Source organism: Brassica oleracea, chromosome C6, assembly GCF_000695525.1.
Source record: "Brassica oleracea var. oleracea cultivar TO1000 chromosome C6, BOL, whole genome shotgun sequence".
In the NCBI taxonomy this organism is placed as follows: Eukaryota; Viridiplantae; Streptophyta; class Magnoliopsida; order Brassicales; family Brassicaceae; genus Brassica; species Brassica oleracea.
In genome coordinates this window covers 39,557,641-39,580,761 of record NC_027753.1, presented here as the reverse complement: position 1 = coordinate 39,580,761, position 23,121 = coordinate 39,557,641, and the positions used below count along the sequence as shown (strand labels likewise).

Below are 23,121 nucleotides of genomic sequence, written 5' to 3'. Positions count from 1 at the left end.
ACTTCTAGTTTCTTGGAAGCTCCAAACCTTGGCGACGCCTTTAACAAGGCTGTTGCGGTCACTGTTACTAAATTTAAGTTGTAGGAAAGAGCGAGCTGACCACTTAAATTTGGGTTGAACTCATTATCAGGATCAAATGAGAAGCACTAAACTCATTATCACTGGTTAACAAGGACACAACTAAACTTACACAAGCTCTCTTGCTTGTTTGATGGCATACTCAAAAAGATGGCAGAAGAAATATGCGAATTGCTTCTGTCAGGTCTGAGTCTTAAGCTGTTACCCTTCAAAATATGATTTATTGTTACCCTTGTGAACAAATAATGCTTCCTACATAAATATGTGTTCTGTATTAAAACTTTCTGCTCTTATTCTTAAGTTTGGTGTTGGCTCCTCATGTTCTATTATCAGGCATATTTGCTTTTCATTAGTTCTTAAATAGATACTGCCGAAAGTAATATATTAATCAATCTAAAAAAGTGTATGGAATATATTCTCATTTAATTTCATAAAAAACAAGTCCATAGATTGATGCTTCTTCACTTTATCATTCCATGTCTCTGATTACTGAGACTTGAATTTGATATATAAATATAATTGTGTAAAAAATTGTATCCAAAAACTGAAAGTGTAAATAAGATTACAGAAAAATAAGGGTTCTTTGCATATTAACAAGATTACAAAGCACAATCGCAATTAGGTGAAAGAAAAAAACAGAGAAGATTTTGTATAACAACAAAGCAAATCAAACGGTGGAAGATCCGAGAATCACTGGCGATGAAGGATGCATAGCACGAGGACGCCTTTTCCTGCTTCGACCACGAACTTGAACTGATGGAGACGAAGATGACGACGACGGAGTATCAATCGTCGTAGAGCTCTCTCTGCTCGATCCACCCGTCAGTTTCTTCTTCTCAGTCTCTGCTTCACATGACTTGTCTTGATTGATTCGGTTATTACCGAGCTTGGTCGCGTTTATGGTCGCAGGAAGCACACAGTTGCACATGAATCCTACCATTTTAAAACAGAGCAATTCAACTTCAGAGCACAGAAAACAGAGTCCTTTTCCCTAAAAATGGAAACTTTAAGCCTAACCCAAAGTCATGTCTTAGCTTCCAAGCTCTTCTTATCAATCAGAAAACGTATTTATCAATAAACCCAGAAGCTAAACTTGGATCTTAAGCATAAAGATCGAACATTTCAAGCAAAAACTTAGTTCATATTTTAGTCTACATTGTAACCAAAGGCTAAGACTTTAAAAGTAGGCCACTACTGTACTGACGTCTTCAGTAAGAAAGAAACTAAACCGTAAAGATTGAAGGGAGTGTTACCAGAGAGTTTACCGATTCTTGCAAGCCGGTTAACCCAACTAGGAATTGGATTCCCGGTTAACTTAATACAAATCTCATCGCAGAAGTGGTTGCAGTTCTTGGTGATGAGGTTGTAAGAGCTTCCTTTGTAAATCTCCGAAAGCTCCTCCATCGTAGCTCTCACTTCCAAAGGCCCAAGATCCGTTTTACCAATCAAAATCGATTTCCTAAACGTAAACCCTTCGCATTGCTTCGGTTCCCCTTCGAAAATGCCCGTACTTGGATATTCATGAGCTCCATATGCATACTCTATACCATGAACTACCCAAAAAAAAAAAAACAAATAATATTTTTAGATAATTCGAAAGTCAAGTTCTTGAAAATTGAAAGCCAACACTTTTGAATTTAAACGACGAATTAACTTCAAATCCCAAGAAACTTCGATCTAAAATGATATTCTATGTAATATTAAGAGCATTATTTAGATCTAAAGATGAAGTTTAAAAAAGATTCTAAAACTCAGGAACCAAAAAAAAGACTAACCTTCAACACCAGAATGGTAAACGCCAAGACCAAACCAGTAAGCATAGCCATTGATGGGAGTTAGATCGTAGACATTGAGATAAACCGGAACGTTTCCTCTATCCACCACGCTTGAGTTTTTCCGGCACAGCATTTTCAATTTCTTCCCTCTCTTTCTTTTCAAGGTTTAACGCTTACCACTAAAGATTCAACGCCATTACTCAAACTTCTTTGACCACCGGAGAGAGAGAGTATTGCCGGCGGCAGAGAGCAGCCGGACGGGAGTTCTTGAGGTGGAAGAAGAAGACTTGGTTCTATATAAACTGTCTGAGTTGATGACAATTTATTTACCCTTTCCACTTTAACGTAATTACACAAAATGCCAATGACTCGTCTTTTGAGATTTCCAATGCTAATTATGTTTACACTTTTCGATTAAGAAGTTAAAGGAAGGAGAAGGAGCATTATTAATTAGTCTTGAGATTATTGATTAAACAATGCCTAATCATATTTACTTCCATAAATGAATACGTTTTGTTTATTGTTATTTACTTTATTTTCCCTTGCCATGTTATGATTATTTATTTCATATTAAATACATATACGGCTCAGTTACCAGAATCGTTTTATTTAATGGTTTGCCTAAAAAACCTAAATTAATATTTGGCGGTATGATGCTTTAATAATTTACAGTCTATTATGGGGTCCAATATAAAGCTTAATATTCGTTATCTTTGGCTCAACTTTTGTCTAGAGACCACCCTTTTTTTTCCTTTCAAATTGACTTGAAATTGAGTAATCATTTTAAATTAAGTAGTGCGGCTAATTATGGTGCAAAAGTATGTGATAGTACACAAATAAACGATTTGTGGAAAAATAAATGATACTCCTAATCATGAATCTATGTGTATTTATCCACCAAAACCAATAATCTTCCTTTTCTTTATATTCTTTAGGCAATCAATTTTCTGTTTAAAGCATTTGCTATTTTCTGAAGCAAACCATATTCTTTTAAGTATATAAAGTTATATAATAAAATGTAAGATGTTTTAAATACTCTAAACCAAAGTGATGTATGAAAAGTTCAACTTTTCTCTATCTTGCAAAAAAAAATGAAATGTGTTGAGGCATGCCACTAATTTGCCTTGGTTAAATCCAAGATAATACGTTTCCCTAAGGCATCATAATATAAAAGTTTAAAATTAATAGTTAGAAAAATAATTTGATAAAAAGAGGTCCACATCATAGCTAACAAACAGTCACCAAAGCTGGAAAAAACAAGGCAAAGTGAAAGAGACTATTGGAAAAAAATATTGACAAAGATACTGGTTTTGATTAGATCCCAGATCACAGCTTCATTAAGATCTAACCGGTTTATATTTTTAAAAATCGTATCGGAACCGGTTGGTATAAGTGAATCAACCCGTGACTTGAGACCCGGTTCTATTCGAGTTGCAGAGTCGTCGTAGTGGAGCTGTAGTCGCCGGGGAGAAATTAGGATGCTTCGCGGCAGAGGCTCGTGGGTCGGATTGGCGACCCGGTTGAGACACTACAGGATCCGACGTCTCTGCACTAAAGGAGAGAACGGTGGGAAGAAGACGGAATCTAGTGTTGTTGCTCAGCACAGCGAGACTGAATCTAATGTTGTTGTTTCTCGCTACGATGAGACGTACAAGAAACTGGATAAGCTCGATTTCGTGACAGCTGCGAAGATCTTGTTCACTGAACCACCCAAGAAGAATAAATTTGGGTACTTTCTCTGCCTTAAAGCTCACAACTTTAGAACTGTGTAAAAAAGTTAGCTTCTTTAGGCTGAGGTTCTGAAACTATCTCTTAGAGTAAGTTAGAGTTCTTGTGCTGGTTAGTTCATATGGGTTTTACTCGTGTGTTAGGCTTGACTGGCATGTGGTGCAATTCATTATCGTCTGCTTGCCCTCTCTAGGTATCTCTCAGTTCACCCCCTTAAGTATCTCTCCTAAGTGTTAAGGATCTCAATGTTGCTTTGTTTTCCTTGTAACAGCTGTGTATCTGGTTGCTCAATATGCTCGCCGTAAAATGAAGATCATGGACGCTGTCAGTTTTCATTTCTTGTTCATTACCAAACTGATATCCTGAGAGATATCTATGTTTTAATGGTTTCTGTCCTCCATGTCATTATCCTGGCCAATGTTGCTTGTATGTTCAGGAACTTGGGGAGAAGAAGAGTAAAGAAGATGAAAAGAAAGAGAAGGAAGAAGCTGAAAAGAAGGCCTTAGAAGAAGCAGCAGCAACCAAGTCTCAGGATGAGCTAATGGAGATGAAACAGAGACTGGGAAAAATCGAAGAGACAATAAAAGAGATTGTTTCGGAAGCAAAGAAACCTTCAGGGAATGCTCCAACCAAAACACAAGGAGACCAATCTACTAAACCCCCACCAAAAGAAGAATCAAAACCGAATAATGTGGAACAGAAGGGCAATGTACATAAGCCTGTTGAGAATCAAACAAATGTCGATTCTCCTAGGCCTCAGTGAGATTATTAGAAAGGAAACTTAGTTGGTAGATGAAGAAGGATTATACTCTTATGTGGGTGGTTTTGTTTGCTTTTGGAACTAAAGCATTAGTCAATGCAATTCTCTTATTTTGCTTGCTCGCTTCAGGATGATTACGTAAACGCAAGGAGTTAATTTACTTTAAGTTATTAGAACCAAACAGATAATAACATTTGGGTGCTGACACAACAAAAACCACACTAACAACTCACGCCTATTGAAAATGGTTACTTTGGTGTCCAAACATAGACCTGCCCTGCAGCAGTGGATCCTGCAAGCACCCCAACACTAAGAGGATGACAATGGATTCTGCAAGGAAGAACTTTCATAAGTGGGTCATGCAGTTCCTTCACTGTTCTCTTTAGTTTAGTAGAGATCACATCAATTCCTTTTGAAGGACGGTTGCCCACAAAGATGTATGAATCATCCCAACCCCACACTCCCCTGCAAATTATAAACAGTCGATGAGAGCAATGCCTACGTTTCATTTTCCCATAAAAATAGCAAGTGTGCCAGTGGTCACAGGAATAGTGCAATACCTGAAAGTGGAGATCCACTTGTTGGTAGTATTACAATTATCGTGATAGATCATGGAAGTATCCTCAAAATTGGCGCCACTTAGAATACCAATATAGTTGTCAACGCTACAAAGGAAACAAGGCAAGAGTTTCACAATCAAACACCAGACAGGGAACGTAAAACAGCCACTAGCATTCCACATTTTACCAAAACGCAGAGAGTTAATGAACCTCAACAAGTGTGGAGTATATACTAATGTTTCAACAAAACAAACAACATCTTTATGTGATTTCTTATAAACAAGTAAAACCGATGTTTGTAGTTCCACAAAGTAAATGTATTGAGCAGACTGAGGAGAAAAAAACGACAAGATACCTTGTAGTTGCAAGTGAAAGGCCAGTGGGTGAGAAATAAGCAGAGTGCACAGTTTTGGAATGAGTCACAGTCCTTAATGTTTTTGGTTTTGTAGCTCCCATGCTTCTCAAGTCCCAAAGGCAAGCAGTCCCATCTTTGGAACTTGTAGCCATGACATGAGGATTTTGCGGGTTGAAGTCTATAGTGTTTATCCTGTGTTCATGCAAACCCCAATTGAAAACTGACTTTCCTGCTCGGAGGTCCCATACATTCAACATTCCATGTCCCTCAGAGAAGTACAAGCTTTGCTCATCATTAGGCCTCTGGGAGAGGGAATATATAGCATCATCGCTCGAATAAACCAGATCAAAAACCGACTTTCCAACATCCATCAAACGTATGAGACCATCATAGCTGCTACTAATAACCTGCATCAACGGAAAAAAAAAGCTAAGTAATAACAAAAGAGATAACTTTCTCCAACCAAAGTTTCAATCAAGACAAAACTCGCCTTTGAGAAAGAGTTTTGATGGAACACTAGAGATGAAACTGGGGCAGTGTGAGGATGGAACAGATAGATCCCATCATCCTCCCCATCCAAATTCCAAAAGCCAACATTGCCAAGTTTGTCCCCTGCAGCAACCAGCTTAACGTTCTGGCAAGGCATGAACTTTACAACAAAAACCCTCCCAGGAACAACACGTGCTACGTTATTCGATTCTAAACTCAACGGTCCCGTGCCAGAACCACCCTCCTCAAACTCAATGCTCTCAGTCATAACCCCAGAAGCTTCCTTGTTCAAACAATCATCACTCTCATCCTTAGTAATTAATTTTCCTCCACAAGGCTTCTTGACAAAAGCTTCCTTCTTCACATAATCACTAGATGAAACTGACTCTGCCTTGTTAACATTAGACAGGCGAGAAGATCTTCTCCTAGTGCTGCTACAATCTATAGGAGAATCATCCTTAACCATAGAGTTACTCGCAGTTGTGCCCAACACAGTCTCAACGAACTTCTTATAAGAGCCCTCTCCACCATAAGCCTTATCAAAGGGAAGACGAGCCTTTAATTTCTGAGGAGGAGGAGCCATACGTTTGGGATCACCTGAGAACCGATAGGGTAAGCCAACGGAATCTGGATTCAAACCTCTGGTGCGTAGAGACTTCCGTATAACAATAGGCTTCTCCTTCTTCTTCAAAGACTTAGTAGATTCGTCTCGAGGTCGTTTCGTTGCGGCGGTGAGAAGAGAAGCTTTCGCACGGACGTTGAGAGCCGCCAACATCTCATCGTTCCGCCTGATGTTCTCCAATCTCTTCCGCTCGAACTCCGTCGCCATTCAAGCGTCAAAGAAAGTGTCTCTTCGCACTCGAGCTTTAAAGACCTAACAACAACACTCCTGATTGGTCGGAGAAGGAAGGGGCTGAAGAATCGCATTTGCCGCCAATAAAAAAATTATTTTATTGTTATTGTTTAAATTACTAAATTTTCATTATTTTGGACGGTCCAGATTTACTTTCTCCGAAACTAGAACGCTCGAGATATTTAACTTCAAAAGTTATTACATCTACAGTAGTAAACCAGTTCCAAACAAATAACACACTAACAACTCATGCTGATTGAAAAATATGGTTACTTTGGTGTCCAAACATAGACCTGTCCTCCAGCTGTGGATCCTGCAAGCACCCCAACACTAAGAGGATGGCAATGGATTCTGCAAGGAATAGCTTTCATTAGAGGGTCTTGCAGTTCCTTCACTGTTCTCTTTAGTTTCGTTGAGATCACATCTATTCCTTTTGAAGGACGATTGCCCACAAAGATGTATGAGTCATCCCATCCCCATACTCCCCTGCAAATAAAAAAAAAACAGACGATGAGAGCAATGCCCACTTTTCATTTTCTCATAAATGTGGAAAATGAGTGTCTCAATACTCATAGGTGTACTGGAACTGAGAGCTTATTAGGGTGTGGAGCAATACCTGAAAGTAGAGATCCACCTGTTGGTGGCATTGTCGTGAGATATCATGGAGATATCCTCAAAATTGGTGCCACTTAGTAAACCAATATAGTTGTCAACGCTACAAGGAAAACAAGGCAAGAGCGTAACAAACATTAGCATTCCACATTTAACCGATGCTGAAAAGAAGTATACACACACAAGGGAGCTACATAAAATCAGTTTCACAATACACATGTTTGACCTCCTCTAAGTTGTCGGTAAGCTTTACGAGATTAGTAACCATCAAGGATTTCTTTATGAGTAATTGATTTTAAACACTCAAGTGCAGTGTGCAACTTATATACCAAAACGCAGAGAGATAATGAACCTTAACAAGTGTGGAGCATATCTTAATGTTTCAAACGAAACAAACATCATCTGATTAGTAAAATAAAATTACCTTGTAGTTGCAAGTGAAAGACCAGAAGGAGAGAAATAAGCAGAGTGCACCGCCCTAGAATGGTTCACAGTCTTTAATGTTTTCGGTGTTGTAGCTCCTATGCTTCTCAAGTCCCAAAGGCAAGCATTCCCATCTGTGGAGCTTGTAGCCATGACATGGGGATTTTGCGAGCTGAAATCTATAGAGTTTATCCTGTGTTCATGTAAATCATCCCAATTGAAAACTGACTTTCCTGCTCGGAGGTCCCATACATTCAACATTCCATATCCCGCACTAAAGTACAAGCTTTGCTCATCATTAGGTCTCTGCGAGAGGGAAAATATAGCATCATCGCTCGAATAAACCAGATCAAAAACCGACTTCTCAACATCCATCAACCGTATGAGACCATCATAGCTGCTGCTAATAACCTGCGCCAACGAAAAAGAGCTTAGGAATAATAAAAGAGATAGCTTTCTCCAACCAAAGTTTCAAGACAAATAAAAAAATGTACCTTTGAGAGAGAGTTTTGCTGAAACACAAGAGATGAAACTGGGGCAGTGTGAGGACGGAACAGATAGATCCCATCATCATCATCTTCCTCACCCTGGCAATCCAAATTCCAAAACCCAACATTCCCAAGTTTGTCCCCAGCAGCAACAAGCTTAACATTCTGGCAAGGTATTAACTTTACAACCAAAATCCTCCCAGGAACAACACGTGCTACGTTATGCGGCTCTAAACTCAACGGCTCCCCATCAAACTCAATCTTCTCAGGCTTAACAACTTCCTTCTTCAAACAATCATTACCAGAACTCATAGGAGAATCATCATTCTCATCCTTAGTAACCATCTTTCCTCGACAAGACTTTTTGGCAAAAGCTACCTTCTTCACAAAACAACTAGATGAAACTAACTCTTCCTTTTGAACAACAGCATTAGACAGGCGAGAAGATCTCCTCCTAGTGCTGCTACTATCTATAGGAGAATCATCAATAGACTTACTCGCAGAACGCAACATAGTCTCGATCAATTTCTTACAAGACCCCTCTCCATCATAAGCCTTATCAAAGGGCAGAGGAGCCAACAAACGAGCCGATGATTTCTGCAGAGGCGCCGACGAGTACTGGGAAGGAGGAGAAGTAATACGTTTGGGAAAATCCGAGAACCAATTGGGTAAACCGACCGAATCTGGATCCAATCCTCTGGTGCGTAGAGACTTCCGCATAACAATCGGTGTTTCAGGCTTCTCCTTCTTCTTATACGATTTAGTAGATTCCTCTCGAGGGCGTTTGGTTGCGGCGGTGAGAAGAGAAGCTTTGGCTCGGACGTTGAGCGCCGCCATCATCTCATCGTTCCGTCTGATGTTCTCCAATCGTTTCCGCTCGTACTCCGTCGCCATTGAATCACCGTGAGGCAGAGAGAGAGAGAGAGAGAGAGAGAGAGGGAAAATAGCAACTTCGGACTAAACCTGAAAGCCCTAGAAGAAAAGCAATCAAACAAGAAGATCCCTGATTGGTCGGAGATGGGCGGGAGAATCGCATTTTACCGCCAAAAAAAAATTATTTTCTTAATTTTACGAAAATGTCATTATTTTGACGGTTCAGATTACTTTCTCCGAACTAGAACACACGATACTGGCCGTACGATGGAATCTCTGTTTTGACTGTTATTAATCTCAATCGACGGTGTAGATTACTTTCTCCCAAACTATAACGCGCGATATTAGCCGTACGATTAAATCTCTTAAAAACTGTTAAACCCTACGAATCGTCGTCATTTCTCCTCTCATCTCTCTGTCAATGGCTCGATTCGTCAGATGTCTGAGAAGATCCGTCTTCTCCGATTCGTCCCCTTCGATTGCGTACCGGAACCCTAAAATCGGTTTACCCACGATTCAAAATCGGAACTTTTTGATCGGAGGGAGATGTCTAAGCTCGGGGAGTTACGTCTCAGAAATGCAGAAATCAGCTTTCCAAGGAAACATCTGCCGACTCATCCGTAATGAGATCGATTACGAACTCAATCACTCGCCTCCTCTTCAGGTAATGCCCAATAAAGCTTGATACTTTAAGCTTTCAATCTTAATTATTCCATTTCGGTGGCAGAAAGGTAGATACTTTAGCCTTCCTGGAATCTGAGTTTGGTATAAGAGTTATGTACATGTGATATGCAATACTTAGGTTGATACAGTGCCCTCTCCAGTTTGGGGATTGATCACTTTGATTGGATATGTTTGCAGTCTCCGAGCAGTTATGGTCCATTCACTGTGGAGGAACGGCCTGGAGAGCAGTGGATTAGCTTGAAGAGGAAGTATGGGGAGAAAGAAGACATTAAAGTTGAGGCGACCATGTTTGATAGATCAGTTCCGACTTCAAAGTCCACCAGAACTGAACCTGAGTTTATTCTTCACATCACTTTCGTTGTCAACATCTCTAAGGGCATTTCTGGTGAATCCTTGGAGATCATGTGTTCTGCTTGGCCAGATAACATTGAGATATCAAAGCTCTGTATTCGTAAAGGCATCAACAGTTCGCCGTCTTCCTACGGTGGACCTGAGTTTGAGTACGCTGACCTCATTCTTTTCTTTAACATAACAAAAAAAAAAGAGATATAGGACTACTATGCAAAAAGATGAAGTGATTGTGTGTTTGTTTTTGGTTGTTACAGGGAACTGGATGATGAGCTTCAAGACGCTCTTTATCAGTTTTTAGAGGAAAGAGGTATAAGCGACGAGCTTGCTGTTTTCTTGCATCGTTATATGAAGAACAAAAGTAAATTCGAGTACGTTAGATGGATGGAAAGCGTTAAATCTTATGTCGAGAAGAATTAGACATTAGTCTCTTTGGCTTTCTACTGCTTGGTTCCTCATAAATGCAGTCTGTATGTGAGAGTACTTGACTCTCTTTGATTTGGATATTCTCCAACTAATAAATTCAGTTGCAGTTTTTTTTTGTTGTTGGCTGGGTTCTTAGCTTACAGGTTGTGTAAAAACTACTCCCTGATGCATAATTATTAGCATGGACAGATCAAGACTGTTTCATTTTTACATGTTAGTGAGAATGGAATCGTGGTGTTTCTTGTTTGCATTGAAAGTGCTTTAAAGTTAAGTTTGTAGAATGATGACTTCTCGGGTAAGTTTAATTTTCCCCCTTAGGGAACTTGCTAGCTAACACTTGTGTTCGACTTTGGTGACTTCCGAACCAATTCTTAGTGTTCCTTAACAGAGGAGCAACTCCATGGATGTGTTCTTTACTTCTTTTTTTATTCCCTAGTGTGGATTCACTGTAAAACACCAGAAGTTAAAGGGACAAGCCAGCTGAATGCAATATACTATAGTTAGATGTGTGTTAATTCGGTTTGCTTTATACAAAATATTAGGAGATATAGTATGATGCAATTACTATATTCTCTTTTGAATTTGATTTGGTATCTAATAAGCTTTTGATTATGAAAACTGTCATTTTCTACAGAACTTTGGATCTTTTTCCACTATGAAACATGATTGTGTGGTATCTACATACAAATCTTAATCGATATGACGGATTAGGATAATCTGAGGGATTAGGATAATGAGGGATTAGGATAATCTGAGGGATTAGTAAAGGTAATTATTGTGCGTAACAACATGATTTCTGCATCGTTAATATCATGATTTGTGGGAAATGTTGATTGTTAATTGCAATGATTAGCTTTATTATATGATTATTATCACTTTAATGTAAACATCAACTTGATACATACCCCACCCAAAGCAGACTTCACAGAATCTTTGGGTTATAATTCAGTAAATCCAAGATAATAATCAATTTTCATAATAGATCCCTCTCGCCCACATGGTCACATATCATACAAAATAAAATATCAAGTAACAAGTGTTAAATTAGTATATGCATTAGTGCAGATAATTTTCTTGAGAGTTGTAATAGATTAGATTAGATTAGATTATTGGTTAAAATGGTGATAGAATTGTGAAATAATAATAGCGATGTGACTAGATTAGATTAAAAAGGACAATTTAAATTTAACTTTAATAGTCACATGGCGATGAAAACAACAACCTCTGACGAACAACTCTTCACTTGTGGATTAATGTCTGTTTCTTTTAACTACATGTAGGACCTCTCTTCGATAGTCACAGTGCATCCACTATATTTTTTACAAAAACGTAAAATCTTGTTTTGCTGATATAGGCTATGAATGTTAACTGCGGATCACCAATACGCACGTAGCGGTCCAAATATGTGTTTCCATTCAACACAATTTTGAGTTGATAAATTGTATATAAAAAATAAATATAAAATATGTAATAATACATAAAGCAAGAGTGCGGGAAGTGGAACGCACATCAAACGCAGTAGAAGGAAAAAAGGTGTGGTCTATGTACTGTACATGTGTTTACTTAATCGAATCTAATTTTTAAAACAAATAAAAAATATATTATATTTTTCTATGTAATATTTACACATGATTGTGTAATGTCTTCTCACACCTATTTTGGGTGAGCAACAAAAAGGGGAAACAAGCTTTGGAATTTTTTTTTACATATTTGTTTTAAAAGAACTATGGTAAGAAAATAAGGATTATAAATTCTTTCTTTTTAACTTTAGAAAGATGTTTTAAGTTAGTTTTGTACATTTTCTCTTAAATTATTTTAAGCAAAAAAATTTAGAATAACATCAAAAAGCTTTATCATAAATATATCACATAAAAGTCAAAAGACCAAAATATTTCATTAAAATGTTAAAATATACTTATACTCATATGATTAACTAATCTAGACTCAAATAAAAACTCAAATTGTTCGGATAATTTTATTTTTTTTGGATAAAAAGTATTCTAGAGTTTTTAGCTATTTCTACTTATAAATAATATTTTTAAATGATTTTGATTATTTTAAAACCAAATATAGTTAATATTTATAAATATAGACTATATCATAAAAATTTATGTACCTACTCGGTTTTTGGTTCGGTTTCGGCATTTCGGTTCTAAAGATATAGAATCCAGTATAACTAATATGATCCAAACCTAGCCTTGCTTATGGTTGATTAGGTTTGGTTCCAGATAAATATGTCCAGACTTAGCTAAAGTTTTGAAATTTGAAAATACAATATTTTAGATGAGAAAATAAGTAAAAATGATTTTGTAAAGTTTTTCAGATAATTAAAAAAAAAATCTATAAATTAAATAAAAAGTTTCATATTCTTAATTTAAAATCACTGATATCTTAAAGCTTGGTTTGCAAAGTCTTCATGACTCTATTTATGTTGATGACAAAAAAAAAATATATATATATATTTTCAGATATCTTAATTAATTTTGTCTAAAGACAACTAGCGCAATTATATTTTTTTAAATAAAATAATTGGATATAAATTTTAATAATAGTATATTGAATTTCATATTTGAGATATATAAAATAACTTTTAAATAAAATTTGTATTTTTAAAAATTATATTATTATCACTGATATTTTAGTTTGTAAAATATAAAAATATTATATGTATCCCGCAGTTACATTATTTATCATACATGTCACCATTCATATTTTGTTTTAACCGCTTATTTTAGACAAACCGCACTTGTCCCGCAGTATGCGTTTTTCTAACACAAACCACACTTAAACCGCACCGCACTAACCAATCCGTTTGTCCCGCACCACTCAATCCGCTGTTACAATTCAGAGCCATATTGTCTATTAATACCATATAAAATAATCCACTATACTATAGTTTATTGTATACATTATATATATATACTATTTCATATTGCATTCTATCAGTTGATTGACTAAAGTCAGTTCACGCCTAATAAATTGGTGACAATTTAGTGGGCAATAATGCGTATAACGTAGGACATGTTTTGGTTCTTTCGGTGACATACTCCACAATTTTTTTTGTAATTCTCATTTTGGATACACACTTTATTATGTAGGGTTACTCTCACTTGAACTTAAAAGATGACATATTCTTCACTATGAATATGATTATACATATTTTCTTACTATGATAGTTACACCAGTCTAATAATATATGTGGAATGGCTATCACTTTCTCCGTAATACAAATTAATACAAGTTTTGAGTATTGTACTACATAGGCTTAAAATAGACCTCAAATATTGAACTACACAACAATATATCAAGTAAAAAAGGCACAGCTTAATTGATGAAACTCTACCACATCCTGCAGTCATTCATTATATCAAACAAAGGTAATAATCAAAAGATAGTAAAAAAACCGAAAAGTTATAATAAAGACTAAAACAAGATGACAATTAATAGATCATAGCTTAAGGGTCAAGTCAATCTTGTTAAACTGATTATGATCTTCTTGCTTGCTCTTGAAATATTCAATGTTACTGTTGGCGACTTCAATGTGAAATTTCTCCGGCATCACCTTTCCCATGTCTGGTTTCTGGTGAACGCTCTGTTTGAAAACATGGCTTAAACTCGCTGTTTGTCTTCCTAGATAAGGATTATGGATCGTTGAATGAGCATGAATCCCTAGCGTTGATCTGTTACTCGGCGAGCCATGTAACGGTAACGATGCCATGCTCGCGAATCTGCTGACTGAACCGTGGCCAAACGCAAACGCTGAAGAAGGAGAGGAGGAGGAGGAGAGACTCATCTTGTAGTAGTGTCCGCGTTTGGCTAAGGTACGTTCGCGTTTATGAGCGTTTTGGTGGCCGCCTAGTGCTTGTGAGCTATAGAACTTTCTTTGACAATAATTGCACGAGAACGTTCTTGGATCTTCCAAATGTTCGTGACGGTTAGGATGATGATGAGAAGTCGATGATGAGTTGGTTTTGAAAGAATCGATGAGATTGAGTTCTGATGAAGTCGTACCACGTGGCAAAAGGGTCAAACCTAACTCAAGATCTTGATAACATCGTTTCTTGATTTTTAACATTTCTTGATCTCCTTTGATGGAAGGATCCATGTATACTTTGTGTGTATAGCCTACAGATAGTATATAAAGAGAAGGAAAATAAAAGTTTGATATAGATGTTATGCTAAGTGATGTGGTCGTGGGAAGTGAAGTGTGAGTTCTATTTATGGAACTGGAGGGACATGTGACCTTTTTAAAAAAGTGAATGATGTTTAAAGAAAAGAGGACACTTTTGATGTGTGCAATCTGACCTAGAGCTACAGAGCCGCACATGTAACCGTATAGTAGTAGACACTAGAAAAAATTAATGTTGTAATAATTTGAAATTATTGATATATTTGGGAACATGAATAATGAGTGTTCATGATTTCATGTTATACCTATTGTAATAAATACCATAAGTAGCTCTATCTTTATCAAATGAGTTTGTCTTTGTTGACAGTTGCCATCTTGTTTCTCTCTTTCTTTTTCTAATTTTCTTATATTTTTTGTTCGTTATAAAACGTTTCTTTTTAGAATCATAAACATATATATACACTATACAGTATGTACGTAGGTAGTTCCATTCATCTAGGGTTTAGGTGAGACGTTTGATTCAAAAACCCAAATGAAGAAGCTGTCTTTATTTGTTTAAGTGTTAGGTAAGTTAGCACTTTGGACAAGGATTATGAAGCCAATCAGATTTCCCCGACAATCACTTTCGTCTCAAATATTTTAACCCATTCTCCCGATTTCGGTCGAATGTCCAAAACTAAAAAAACACGCACATCAATCAAAATCACATAAAAATGTCATTAATCATTGTTTATATTATATCATACACTAGGTTAACATCTGCGCCTTGCGCGGGATAAATATTATATATATAAATTATTTTATGTATTAAATATTTTTAAATATTATGAAATAATAAATATATATTGAATAATTAAAAGTCAGCAACTATTAAATATATAATTAAATTGGTGCAAACATATAAATCAATTTTATTAATCTAAAAAATATTTTTTTAATATTTGATAGGATATGTAAGTTAATTTAAATGATACTAACATACATAGTATATTTTAGTATATTTTTAATATTAATTTCTATTAAATGATGATTTCTACTCATATAGTTTTTTTGATCATTTGTATCTTTTATAGAAAAAAAATTAAATTACTGATAACAAAATTTTAATTGTGGGATTAATAGTTTTAATAATTTATAATTTTTTAAAAAATAAGTTGTCAATGTTCGTTTAAAATTTTTACCAAAAAATTGTTCATTTTGCCAAAAAATTGTTCAAAGTAAATTTTGAAACTAAAAGATTTATGTATTTTATATGGTTTATAGTTTAATTTAAAACTATATATATATATATATTAATCTTAATAATTAATTAAATTATACTTTTTACTTATATAATTTTGTAATTATTTGAATGTGAGACTTTTAACAGTTTTAGTAATTTATAGTCGTTTTTAAAAATTTTAAATATAACATATACAGAAAAATTTAAATTTTTTATTATATGGTTATTGTGGTTGTTTAATTTATTTAATAGTTTAATATTAAACAAATATGATAGAAGATACACTAATTTTTATTAAATCTTTATTATTTAAAATCATTAATTGTCATATATACTTTAGCCACATTAGACAATTCCGTAAATTTTATTTAAAGAAATAATAAAGTACATTAATAATGAATTTATTGTTAGTTTAATAAAAAGTTTATAATATAATTAGATGGACCAAGATATTTCTCTAATGATTCTAAGAATCATCCTAGTGATGACACGTGGCTACAAAAATAAGTTGTAATGTTTCTCAAATAATATATAGGGGATTCGTTCTCGTTAACTTACAGAACCATCCACCAAGGTTAATCTAACAAAAAGAACAAATGATATGAGATTCGATTCATAGATGTTGGAGAATGTCTTTAATCGAGCTTCTCTTAGTTCTCTAACGTAAATGCCCTTTAATATAGCTACTGGATGAAATGACTTCTGAATTGCTTTCTTCCAGTAACTATCCTATCGAACCTTTCAAGACTTTTTTGTCTTTCGAAATTTCAAGTTCTTTATCACCACTGCTTCACATCGTAATACCGTATGCTTCAGTGCGAAGATGTTGATAACGTATAAATTGTTTGTTTTTTTTTGTTGTCTTTTTACCATGAAACCACTTATTCTAGGTTAAGCAAATTATGATTATGATATGGAACATCTGAACTTTTTATTTTTTACTTGCGATACCTACATTTTTAGTATTAAAAAAAATCTATTTCTTGAGATATATGATTGTTTTTAACTGTAGTAATGTACTAATTAATAAATTAAAATATTGATGGTTTATATACATACGTAGATTTATACTAACATCAAAGACAATCTCAGTTGATGATATAATATACATTTGAAATCTTAAAGCTTTGTTCTGCAGTAAATAATATTACGAGTTCATTGTTAGTAGAAACAACAAGTAAGTGCGATCTTTAGACATAGTAAGACAATCAAGTTACGAACTGGTCATACCGGTTCAATCGACAGTGCATTAAAATGTGATCTTATCACCAACATATGATTCCCCAACATCTATTTACTGATTTCTTTTTAAAATAAAAAACATTCATCTGCTGGAAAATAGAAACCATCCAGCTTTAGTTACAAAAGTACATCTTTTGTTTCATCATAGTGACTTGTGAGGTGATGTATTTTGTTTTTATGTTTGCTTCGTCTAATCAATTTAGACAGTATATCTCCTCCTAGATTACCTTGTCGGTCCAACCTCCACACCCCAAAGATATATGGACCACCCTCTCATTCTTTATTATCCCCAAGAAAAAAGGAAAAAGAAAAAAAGAAAGAAAGAACATCCATGTTTAATAGAAGCATAGTTTGTCTAAAACTGCATACTTGGTAATCAAAACAGTCCTCTAATAGTTTTTCTTCTTCATATGATTGACCTTTTTAACATTTATATAAGCCCATCATCCCTTCCTGTTCCTATATCACGAAACAATGGGCTACTCTCTCATTCAAAGGCAAATGAGACCATAACCATAAGTTCATATATGGTTTTGCACAAGTCATTCAAAGGCAAATGGGCTACTCTCATTCAAAAACCTTTTTAACATTTTTGGGTGTCCTTGTCCATTTATATAAACTCCAAGCTCTGATTCTGCTTCTATAAGACTGTTTCTACATCTTAGAAACTAAGTTACAAGTTATATCATACTTTGCCTTTAGGAACTAGATCTTTGCCGGATGAAGCTAAGGATTAAGAGGCCAAAGTCACCTCCTCCACCGATTAATTCAAACCTCGTTTTCATCATACGCACGCAAGGGCGATTGATATCCTCCAATGGTTTTCCTTTTCCACTTCACTTGGTCTTTTTTACTCTTGTTTCATCTTTGAAAGTGTCCTCATGATCCCTCCCTCTTCCCAGCAAGAAGAATATACACCCAAAGACCACGAAGGTTCTTAACAGTTTGCAACAAAGAAACACGTTTACAGGTGTCTTTGCCAGAGCAACTGACTGTTTGTTTCAAAAGCTTCTCAAAGTGAAAGACAATCATCTTTCAATAGTGAAACATTATATTTTCCATGCTATTGCTTGATTGAATCTGTAATGACCTTTGAGTCTAACCTTTGTTTTGACATTATTTACTCCGTTATGAGCTCTGAGTTTAGCCAATGTTTTGCCATTCTTGTAGATATATACCCGAATGAAAAGAACGTTAAGGACCTCATATTCAAAAAGGGACACACAAGAATAGAGGGTATTAGATGTCCCACATCGTTTAAGATGTGCATCCTTGGGAAATATATATGTGATGTAGCAATCCTCCACTCTTGAGCTAGTTTTTGGGTGTGAGTTAGGCCTAGATCAGCAATCCTGTTCCTCTTGTTTCCTATTCAATGTACAAGAGAGCTTACTCCATGGTGTTCTTAATCATTCTAGCTTCTGTTTTCACCCTAGGCACTAGGAGAACACAATATCTTTTGCATGAATGAGATAGCAACGGTTGATGATCATTTCAGAGAAGTTATGTGATTCTAGGGACCATTTCAACAAGCCCAAGGCTGGTGTCTTGCATGGTAAGAAACAAGTTTTCAACGACAGAGGAGATACTGGAAACCGCGAAGACAAGACCAATGATCTCATCAACAAAATGAACTAGAAGCAGTCAGGAGAAATCGATATAATTGCAAGCTACTTTGGTATATGTATGAGGCAAACAATATTTCAATTTTGATTTATAAAGAAAAAGCATTCGCAATATTTTTGGATTCAGAGCTTATATTATAATGATATATTCTCTGCTGTCAGAGATTATATTATACACATAGTGATGCAAACAGAGAACACATGGCGAATGGGATTTGAATATTTATAATGGATCATCTCCTGAAGCTCCTCTTCTCTTTGGGTGCTTCATCTTCCTCTGGCAGCTTCACGATCGTGTATGTTCCTGCTCCGATCAACGCTCCAAGAATTGGGGCAGTAAGGTAAACCCAAATGGCTCTGTAATTGTTTGCTGCAATGGCTGGACCTAGTGTTCTTACTGGATTCATTGACGCAGAAGTTGCTGGTCTGTTTATCATGATCAACAAAACATAATCATATATCTATGTAAGAAACAAGAAGACAAATGTGACTTAGATCCGTCTACTGAGTGATTTTACCCAGCTATGAGTATGTTAAGCATGACCGTTGCTCCTACGGCTATTCCCGCCAACTCTCCCACCTGTCATTTTATATTTTTGATTTTCAGACGTGTTTCAACTGTTTTGTTCTTTTAAGATTTTAGTGTTTAGTGTATATTTACAGCTCTAGTGTCGGTGGCCACGGCAGTGACAACAAACATAAGGTTGAAGCTGATTATGAACTCCAAAGCGAAAGCTTGGCTGAGACCCACCGTTGGCACCGTTACGCCACCGCTCATCGTTGGTTCAAACACTGCTTTCAGTGCAAACGCCGCACACAACGACGCCATCACCTGCGCTCCGATATACACCGGCACCTATTTTTTTTTTTACACATTTAATTACTTTAGTCACTAACAAATAACATTCCAAATAACTAAAAATAACAAATCGCTTTGAATTATCAAATTTTATAGTATATCTTAATTAACCCATATGTGTTGCGTGTGCATGTGCATGTGCATGCTCACGTGTTTCTCAGTAACATCCAAAATTTTATAAAAGAAATTAAATTGAAGTAACTGACGTTTTGTCAGTAACATCCAAAAATGTAGTAAAAGAAGTAAAGAAAAAGTAACTGACATGTTTCCAAGGGAAGTGTTTAAGAGCAGCAAATGCAATGGTGATAGCCGGGTTGAGATGTGCCCCGGAGATGTGACCGGTCGATAATATAACGATCATAACGGCAAGACCAGCCGAGGCAGCACATCCTATAAGCGTGACCGCTCCATCTGTCTTCTGATTGACAATCGCCGTGGATGTTCCGGCGAAGATCAGTATCAATGTCCCAACAAACTCTGCTCCCAACTGTAAACATATGCATATTAGTAAAATGAATGCATCTTTAATTGATGTGCTTATATATGGAAGGGTAACAAGTTTAGTTTGTATGAACATGTACCTTACGGTAGAGGGAGACGTTAGGAGGAGGGAGAGCGCAAGAGACTGGAGGTAGTCTTCCATCTTCAAGTGCCCATTCATTGTCAACATTGAAGCATTTGCAGCTTTTTAGAATTGACTTTGGTGTGTATTTACCATTATGTCCATTCCTCTTTCCTTCAAAACCTCCAAAGAGCGGTGCTCCTGGAGTTCCCGGCGTTGTCGCCGGTGTTGAGGGCATTGATGGTATTTCCTCGTGATCCATATTGGAGAGAAAGAGAGAGATGGAGAGATAGGATGTATGAGGATATAGATTTTTTTTTCTTTTTTTTATTGTTGTGTGTGGTATAGGGATGAAGAGGATGCGCAGGCTATTTATAGGAGAAAATATAATATATGAGAGTTGACTTATGAGTGAAGGGATCCAAAAGAGATGATTTTTTTTTTTTTTTTTTTTTTTTTTTTTTTTTTTTTTGGTTTGGAGTGAGTGAGTGGGTTGGTACTCCTCAATTTTAATCCATGTGTCTTAAGAAAGACTCTCAGCATAACATGAAATGTTGCTATCTTTATGAGAATGGGTCGTGTACCATGTTTTTTTATATCTCTACGTACATGATACATGTATCGTAATGTGTTAAAGAAGCTTTAAGCATGAATGAATCATTGTAGATCGCTTTCTCTCTGAACATGCATTATTTGCTTAACATTGTTATTCACCATGAGAATCGAATACTTGGGTGTTTGTGTGTGGCTGTAAGTTGTTTAGCAAAGAGAATGATTATAAAAGCGATGGTTCCTAACCTTTCATTGTCATAATCGACTCTTTTTTCCTTCTTTTTTAATCTTTTTGGATAAATATTTGATGCATGCAACAAAAAAGTTTTTCCTCCAAGGAATACATTTGTTTCTTTTAACACTTGTTTATTGCTAATCGAAAATAAATTCTATGATAATAAAGATGACAGAAGAAGGCAATATCTTACAAGCGAATTAAACTAAACAACTCCATAGAGTGTGAAAAAAACTTCACACAAAGAGTGTGAAGAAGAAGGAGATCAAAAAGATTCGGCTCAGTGAAAAGACTTGATATATAACTGTGCCGCCTACTCTGATGATTGTGAGGCCATCTCGGGCCATACCGAACAATGTGAGAGTGAAAGCCTTCTCCAAAGAATAAGTTTGTAGTCCCTTATATAACTTGTCTAAGTATGTTTTTTATCCCTAACTGTACATTACCTACTATTTGTAAAGTTTTATAAACTATAGGTACAACTATAGGTCTATACATCCGAAGAATCTATACCGCATAGGACTAAGATAACCATTTAAATTTCGTCCATTCCCTTAAAGCTAAATCACATTGGCTCATCGAATATATGTGGTAACACTGAATAATGAGATATAATCATATATATATATATGAAAACTCTGTGTGTCAATGAATGTGGTCGCGTTGGATTGTTTGGAGTGGATGAACAATTCAGAACCGTTCAAAGATGGTGAAGCGACTGTTTGTTCTAAATCCCAACGTCACATCGCAGAGATTCTACAGATATATATAATACGATGTTTGTATTAAAGATGAACTTTTTTAGTTCTAACTTCTAACCGTATTCCCTAATTCAGTTTCGTTACTCTCTATTTTGCAGTAGTTCTCTGATTAATTATATTAGTTTCATATGCAAAATCCTACTATATCTTCGCACTAGCATATATGATATATAGTGCGTGTGTGTTAATTAAAGTGCTAGTGAAAATGAATTAGGAGTAATTATTTTGATTGCTTGCTTGCGTATGAAAGAATGCACATAAACTGAATGGGAGACAATTGATATGATATTGAAGGGGATGTTTCAAAGTGTAAAGGAGAGGAGGAAGAAGAGTCTAGATAGAAATGTTGTAGGGTCGAGAAAAATTGTCAAAAAGTTCGGTCTAAATAATTTTGTCCCTCACTAATCGTGGCTACCATGAACTGGTCAACTTTATTCCATATTTTTCTTAATTTTCTATTCTTTAAGAAAATAAAATAGCTGGCTCACTTCACTGTAGTCGTTGAGTCTTATTTTGTCTTCTCCTTTCTGTTTCTCAATTTGTTTGATTAGCATAATTGACATGATGTTTAAAACTTTTAATCAGCGTTTATGATGTGGAACTCAACTCTTTCTGATAATATTTATCTGTATGGATGTACATAAACCACTGTATGTTGTATGAAATCACAAAATATTGTGGTATATTGTGCCGAGTTATTCTTGGGTTCACCAGCCAATAGAATTTCATTATTTCAAATAGATATCTTAAAAAAAGGAAACAAAATATTTTCAAGTTATATTATGTTTTTAAAATAAAAAAGTAAAAAAACAAATATCAGTTACAGAAAAAAGAATTTAAAAAAATCTTTTTAACGTCGTGAGCAAAACAATAAACCCTAAATCCTAATCCGTAAATCTTAAACCCTAAACCCTTGGGTAAACTCTAAACCCTTGGGTAAACTCTAAACCATTGGGCAAACCCTAAACGCTTGGATAAATCATAAACTCTAAATAAAAACAAACCCTAAAACTCTAAACTCTAAATCCTAAACCCTATCACAGAGGTCTGTGGCATTGGCGGTATCTTCAGGGGAGTAAACTCATCTCGCCTTCCCAACATCCACTACTCCCGCCGGTTCATCTCATCAGCTTTGATGGCAGAAGCCATAGCTGTTCGTTCTGCAGTCATGAAGGCTGCCTCGTCGAATATTCGATCCTTGACGGTGTACTCTGATTCTCGAGTTCTGATCTCCATGATCAAGACAAAGGAAACAAGACCAGCGCTCTATGGGATATTATTTGACATCTTTTATTTTAGCTCTCTGTTTGAAACAATCTCTTTCATGTTTATCCCTCGTTTAGAAAACTCAGAGGCTGATTTGGTGGCAAAGTCAGCTCTCGCTGCAGTGGACAATCTCTCTGTCGATGGAGTGTAACCTATGCTTTTAGATTATGAATGCAATGTTTGTTCGACCAAAAAAAAATAGAACACATACGTTAC

At 35.8% G+C, this 23,121-nt stretch overlaps 7 protein-coding genes and 1 pseudogene across 8 annotated transcripts; 3 read left to right on the top strand and 5 right to left on the bottom strand.

The window, feature by feature from the left end:
* Positions 1-640: 640 nt before the first annotated feature.
* On the bottom strand, positions 641-2,156 carry LOC106298573 (deSI-like protein At4g17486). Of its 2 annotated transcripts, none has more exons than XM_013734713.1 (3): positions 1,854-2,156; positions 1,332-1,631; positions 641-1,011 (listed from the first exon to the last, which is right to left on the bottom strand). In XM_013734713.1, exons 1-3 carry the CDS (start codon positions 1,984-1,986, stop codon positions 746-748), a joined length of 699 nt encoding a protein of 232 aa, XP_013590167.1. In that variant the 5' UTR covers positions 1,987-2,156; the 3' UTR covers positions 641-745. The 2 variants fall into 2 exon arrangements, with proteins under 2 accessions (XP_013590167.1, XP_013590168.1); XM_013734714.1 differs by having other exon boundaries at positions 1,344-1,631; positions 1,854-2,150.
* Positions 2,157-3,270: 1,114 nt separating this feature from the next.
* LOC106296912 lies at positions 3,271-4,456 on the top strand. The gene is made up of 4 exons (XM_013733168.1): positions 3,271-3,582; positions 3,725-3,774; positions 3,853-3,905; positions 4,018-4,456. Exons 1-4 carry the CDS (start codon positions 3,332-3,334, stop codon positions 4,342-4,344), a joined length of 681 nt encoding a protein of 226 aa, XP_013588622.1. The 5' UTR covers positions 3,271-3,331; the 3' UTR covers positions 4,345-4,456.
* Positions 4,457-4,492: 36 nt separating this feature from the next.
* Positions 4,493-6,631, bottom strand: LOC106296911 (WD repeat-containing protein 76-like). The gene is made up of 4 exons (XM_013733167.1): positions 5,747-6,631; positions 5,257-5,663; positions 4,902-5,006; positions 4,493-4,806 (listed from the first exon to the last, which is right to left on the bottom strand). The coding sequence occupies exons 1-4, from the start codon at positions 6,572-6,574 to the stop codon at positions 4,590-4,592; spliced, it is 1,557 nt and encodes a 518-aa protein (XP_013588621.1). The 5' UTR covers positions 6,575-6,631; the 3' UTR covers positions 4,493-4,589.
* Positions 6,632-6,759: 128 nt separating this feature from the next.
* On the bottom strand, positions 6,760-9,079 carry LOC106296930 (WD repeat-containing protein 76). The gene is made up of 4 exons (XM_013733193.1): positions 8,128-9,079; positions 7,635-8,044; positions 7,215-7,313; positions 6,760-7,084 (listed from the first exon to the last, which is right to left on the bottom strand). Exons 1-4 carry the CDS (start codon positions 9,013-9,015, stop codon positions 6,868-6,870), a joined length of 1,614 nt encoding a protein of 537 aa, XP_013588647.1. The 5' UTR covers positions 9,016-9,079; the 3' UTR covers positions 6,760-6,867.
* A 287-nt stretch (positions 9,080-9,366) lies between these two features.
* On the top strand, positions 9,367-10,664 carry LOC106298566 (uncharacterized protein At2g39795, mitochondrial). Its single transcript, XM_013734707.1, has 3 exons — positions 9,367-9,658; positions 9,856-10,178; positions 10,284-10,664. Exons 1-3 carry the CDS (start codon positions 9,416-9,418, stop codon positions 10,444-10,446), a joined length of 729 nt encoding a protein of 242 aa, XP_013590161.1. The 5' UTR covers positions 9,367-9,415; the 3' UTR covers positions 10,447-10,664.
* A 3,116-nt stretch (positions 10,665-13,780) lies between these two features.
* LOC106299154 (zinc finger protein 1-like) lies at positions 13,781-14,619 on the bottom strand. The gene has a single exon (XM_013735288.1). It carries the CDS (start codon positions 14,555-14,557, stop codon positions 13,901-13,903), a length of 657 nt encoding a protein of 218 aa, XP_013590742.1. The 5' UTR covers positions 14,558-14,619; the 3' UTR covers positions 13,781-13,900.
* A 2,982-nt stretch (positions 14,620-17,601) lies between these two features.
* On the top strand, positions 17,602-18,683 carry LOC106298189 (annotated as a pseudogene).
* Positions 18,684-18,782: 99 nt separating this feature from the next.
* On the bottom strand, positions 18,783-20,454 carry LOC106298297 (aquaporin NIP6-1). Its single transcript, XM_013734400.1, has 5 exons — positions 20,111-20,454; positions 19,792-20,016; positions 19,332-19,526; positions 19,189-19,250; positions 18,783-19,096 (listed from the first exon to the last, which is right to left on the bottom strand). The coding sequence occupies exons 1-5, from the start codon at positions 20,351-20,353 to the stop codon at positions 18,904-18,906; spliced, it is 918 nt and encodes a 305-aa protein (XP_013589854.1). The 5' UTR covers positions 20,354-20,454; the 3' UTR covers positions 18,783-18,903.
* Between the last annotated feature and the right edge of the window lie 2,667 nt (positions 20,455-23,121).

What these genes read in the sequence shown, in the direction of transcription:
- LOC106298573 (XM_013734713.1), bottom strand. Translation starts at nt 1,986, where the DNA reads ATGCTGTGCCGGAAAAACTCAAGCGTGGTGGATAGAGGAAACGTTCCG. An exon ending in TTACCATTCTGGTGTTGAAG is followed by an intron (nt 1,632 to 1,853) that starts GTTAGTCTTTTT and finishes TTTTTTGGGTAG; the next exon opens with TTCATGGTATAGAGTATGCA. An exon ending in AAGAATCGGTAAACTCTCTG is followed by an intron (nt 1,012 to 1,331) that starts GTAACACTCCCT and finishes TTAAAATGGTAG; the next exon opens with GATTCATGTGCAACTGTGTG.
- LOC106296912 (XM_013733168.1), top strand. Translation starts at nt 3,332, where the DNA reads ATGCTTCGCGGCAGAGGCTCGTGGGTCGGATTGGCGACCCGGTTGAGA. An exon ending in CGTCTGCTTGCCCTCTCTAG is followed by an intron (nt 3,775 to 3,852) that starts GTATCTCTCAGT and finishes TCCTTGTAACAG; the next exon opens with CTGTGTATCTGGTTGCTCAA. An exon ending in AAATGAAGATCATGGACGCT is followed by an intron (nt 3,906 to 4,017) that starts GTCAGTTTTCAT and finishes TTGTATGTTCAG; the next exon opens with GAACTTGGGGAGAAGAAGAG.
- LOC106296911 (XM_013733167.1), bottom strand. Translation starts at nt 6,574, where the DNA reads ATGGCGACGGAGTTCGAGCGGAAGAGATTGGAGAACATCAGGCGGAAC. An exon ending in CTTTCACTTGCAACTACAAG is followed by an intron (nt 5,007 to 5,256) that starts GTATCTTGTCGT and finishes TTTCCTTTGTAG; the next exon opens with CGTTGACAACTATATTGGTA. An exon ending in AAGTGGATCTCCACTTTCAG is followed by an intron (nt 4,807 to 4,901) that starts GTATTGCACTAT and finishes TATAATTTGCAG; the next exon opens with GGGAGTGTGGGGTTGGGATG.
- LOC106296930 (XM_013733193.1), bottom strand. Translation starts at nt 9,015, where the DNA reads ATGGCGACGGAGTACGAGCGGAAACGATTGGAGAACATCAGACGGAAC. An exon ending in CTTTCACTTGCAACTACAAG is followed by an intron (nt 7,314 to 7,634) that starts GTAATTTTATTT and finishes TTTTCCTTGTAG; the next exon opens with CGTTGACAACTATATTGGTT. An exon ending in AGGTGGATCTCTACTTTCAG is followed by an intron (nt 7,085 to 7,214) that starts GTATTGCTCCAC and finishes TTTTATTTGCAG; the next exon opens with GGGAGTATGGGGATGGGATG.
- LOC106298566 (XM_013734707.1), top strand. Translation starts at nt 9,416, where the DNA reads ATGGCTCGATTCGTCAGATGTCTGAGAAGATCCGTCTTCTCCGATTCG. An exon ending in ATCACTCGCCTCCTCTTCAG is followed by an intron (nt 9,659 to 9,855) that starts GTAATGCCCAAT and finishes ATATGTTTGCAG; the next exon opens with TCTCCGAGCAGTTATGGTCC. An exon ending in TACGGTGGACCTGAGTTTGA is followed by an intron (nt 10,179 to 10,283) that starts GTACGCTGACCT and finishes TGGTTGTTACAG; the next exon opens with GGAACTGGATGATGAGCTTC.
- LOC106299154 (XM_013735288.1), bottom strand. Translation starts at nt 14,557, where the DNA reads ATGGATCCTTCCATCAAAGGAGATCAAGAAATGTTAAAAATCAAGAAA.
- LOC106298297 (XM_013734400.1), bottom strand. Translation starts at nt 20,353, where the DNA reads ATGGATCACGAGGAAATACCATCAATGCCCTCAACACCGGCGACAACG. An exon ending in ACGTCTCCCTCTACCGTAAG is followed by an intron (nt 20,017 to 20,110) that starts GTACATGTTCAT and finishes ATATGTTTACAG; the next exon opens with TTGGGAGCAGAGTTTGTTGG. An exon ending in CTTAACATACTCATAGCTGG is followed by an intron (nt 19,097 to 19,188) that starts GTAAAATCACTC and finishes CATGATAAACAG; the next exon opens with ACCAGCAACTTCTGCGTCAA.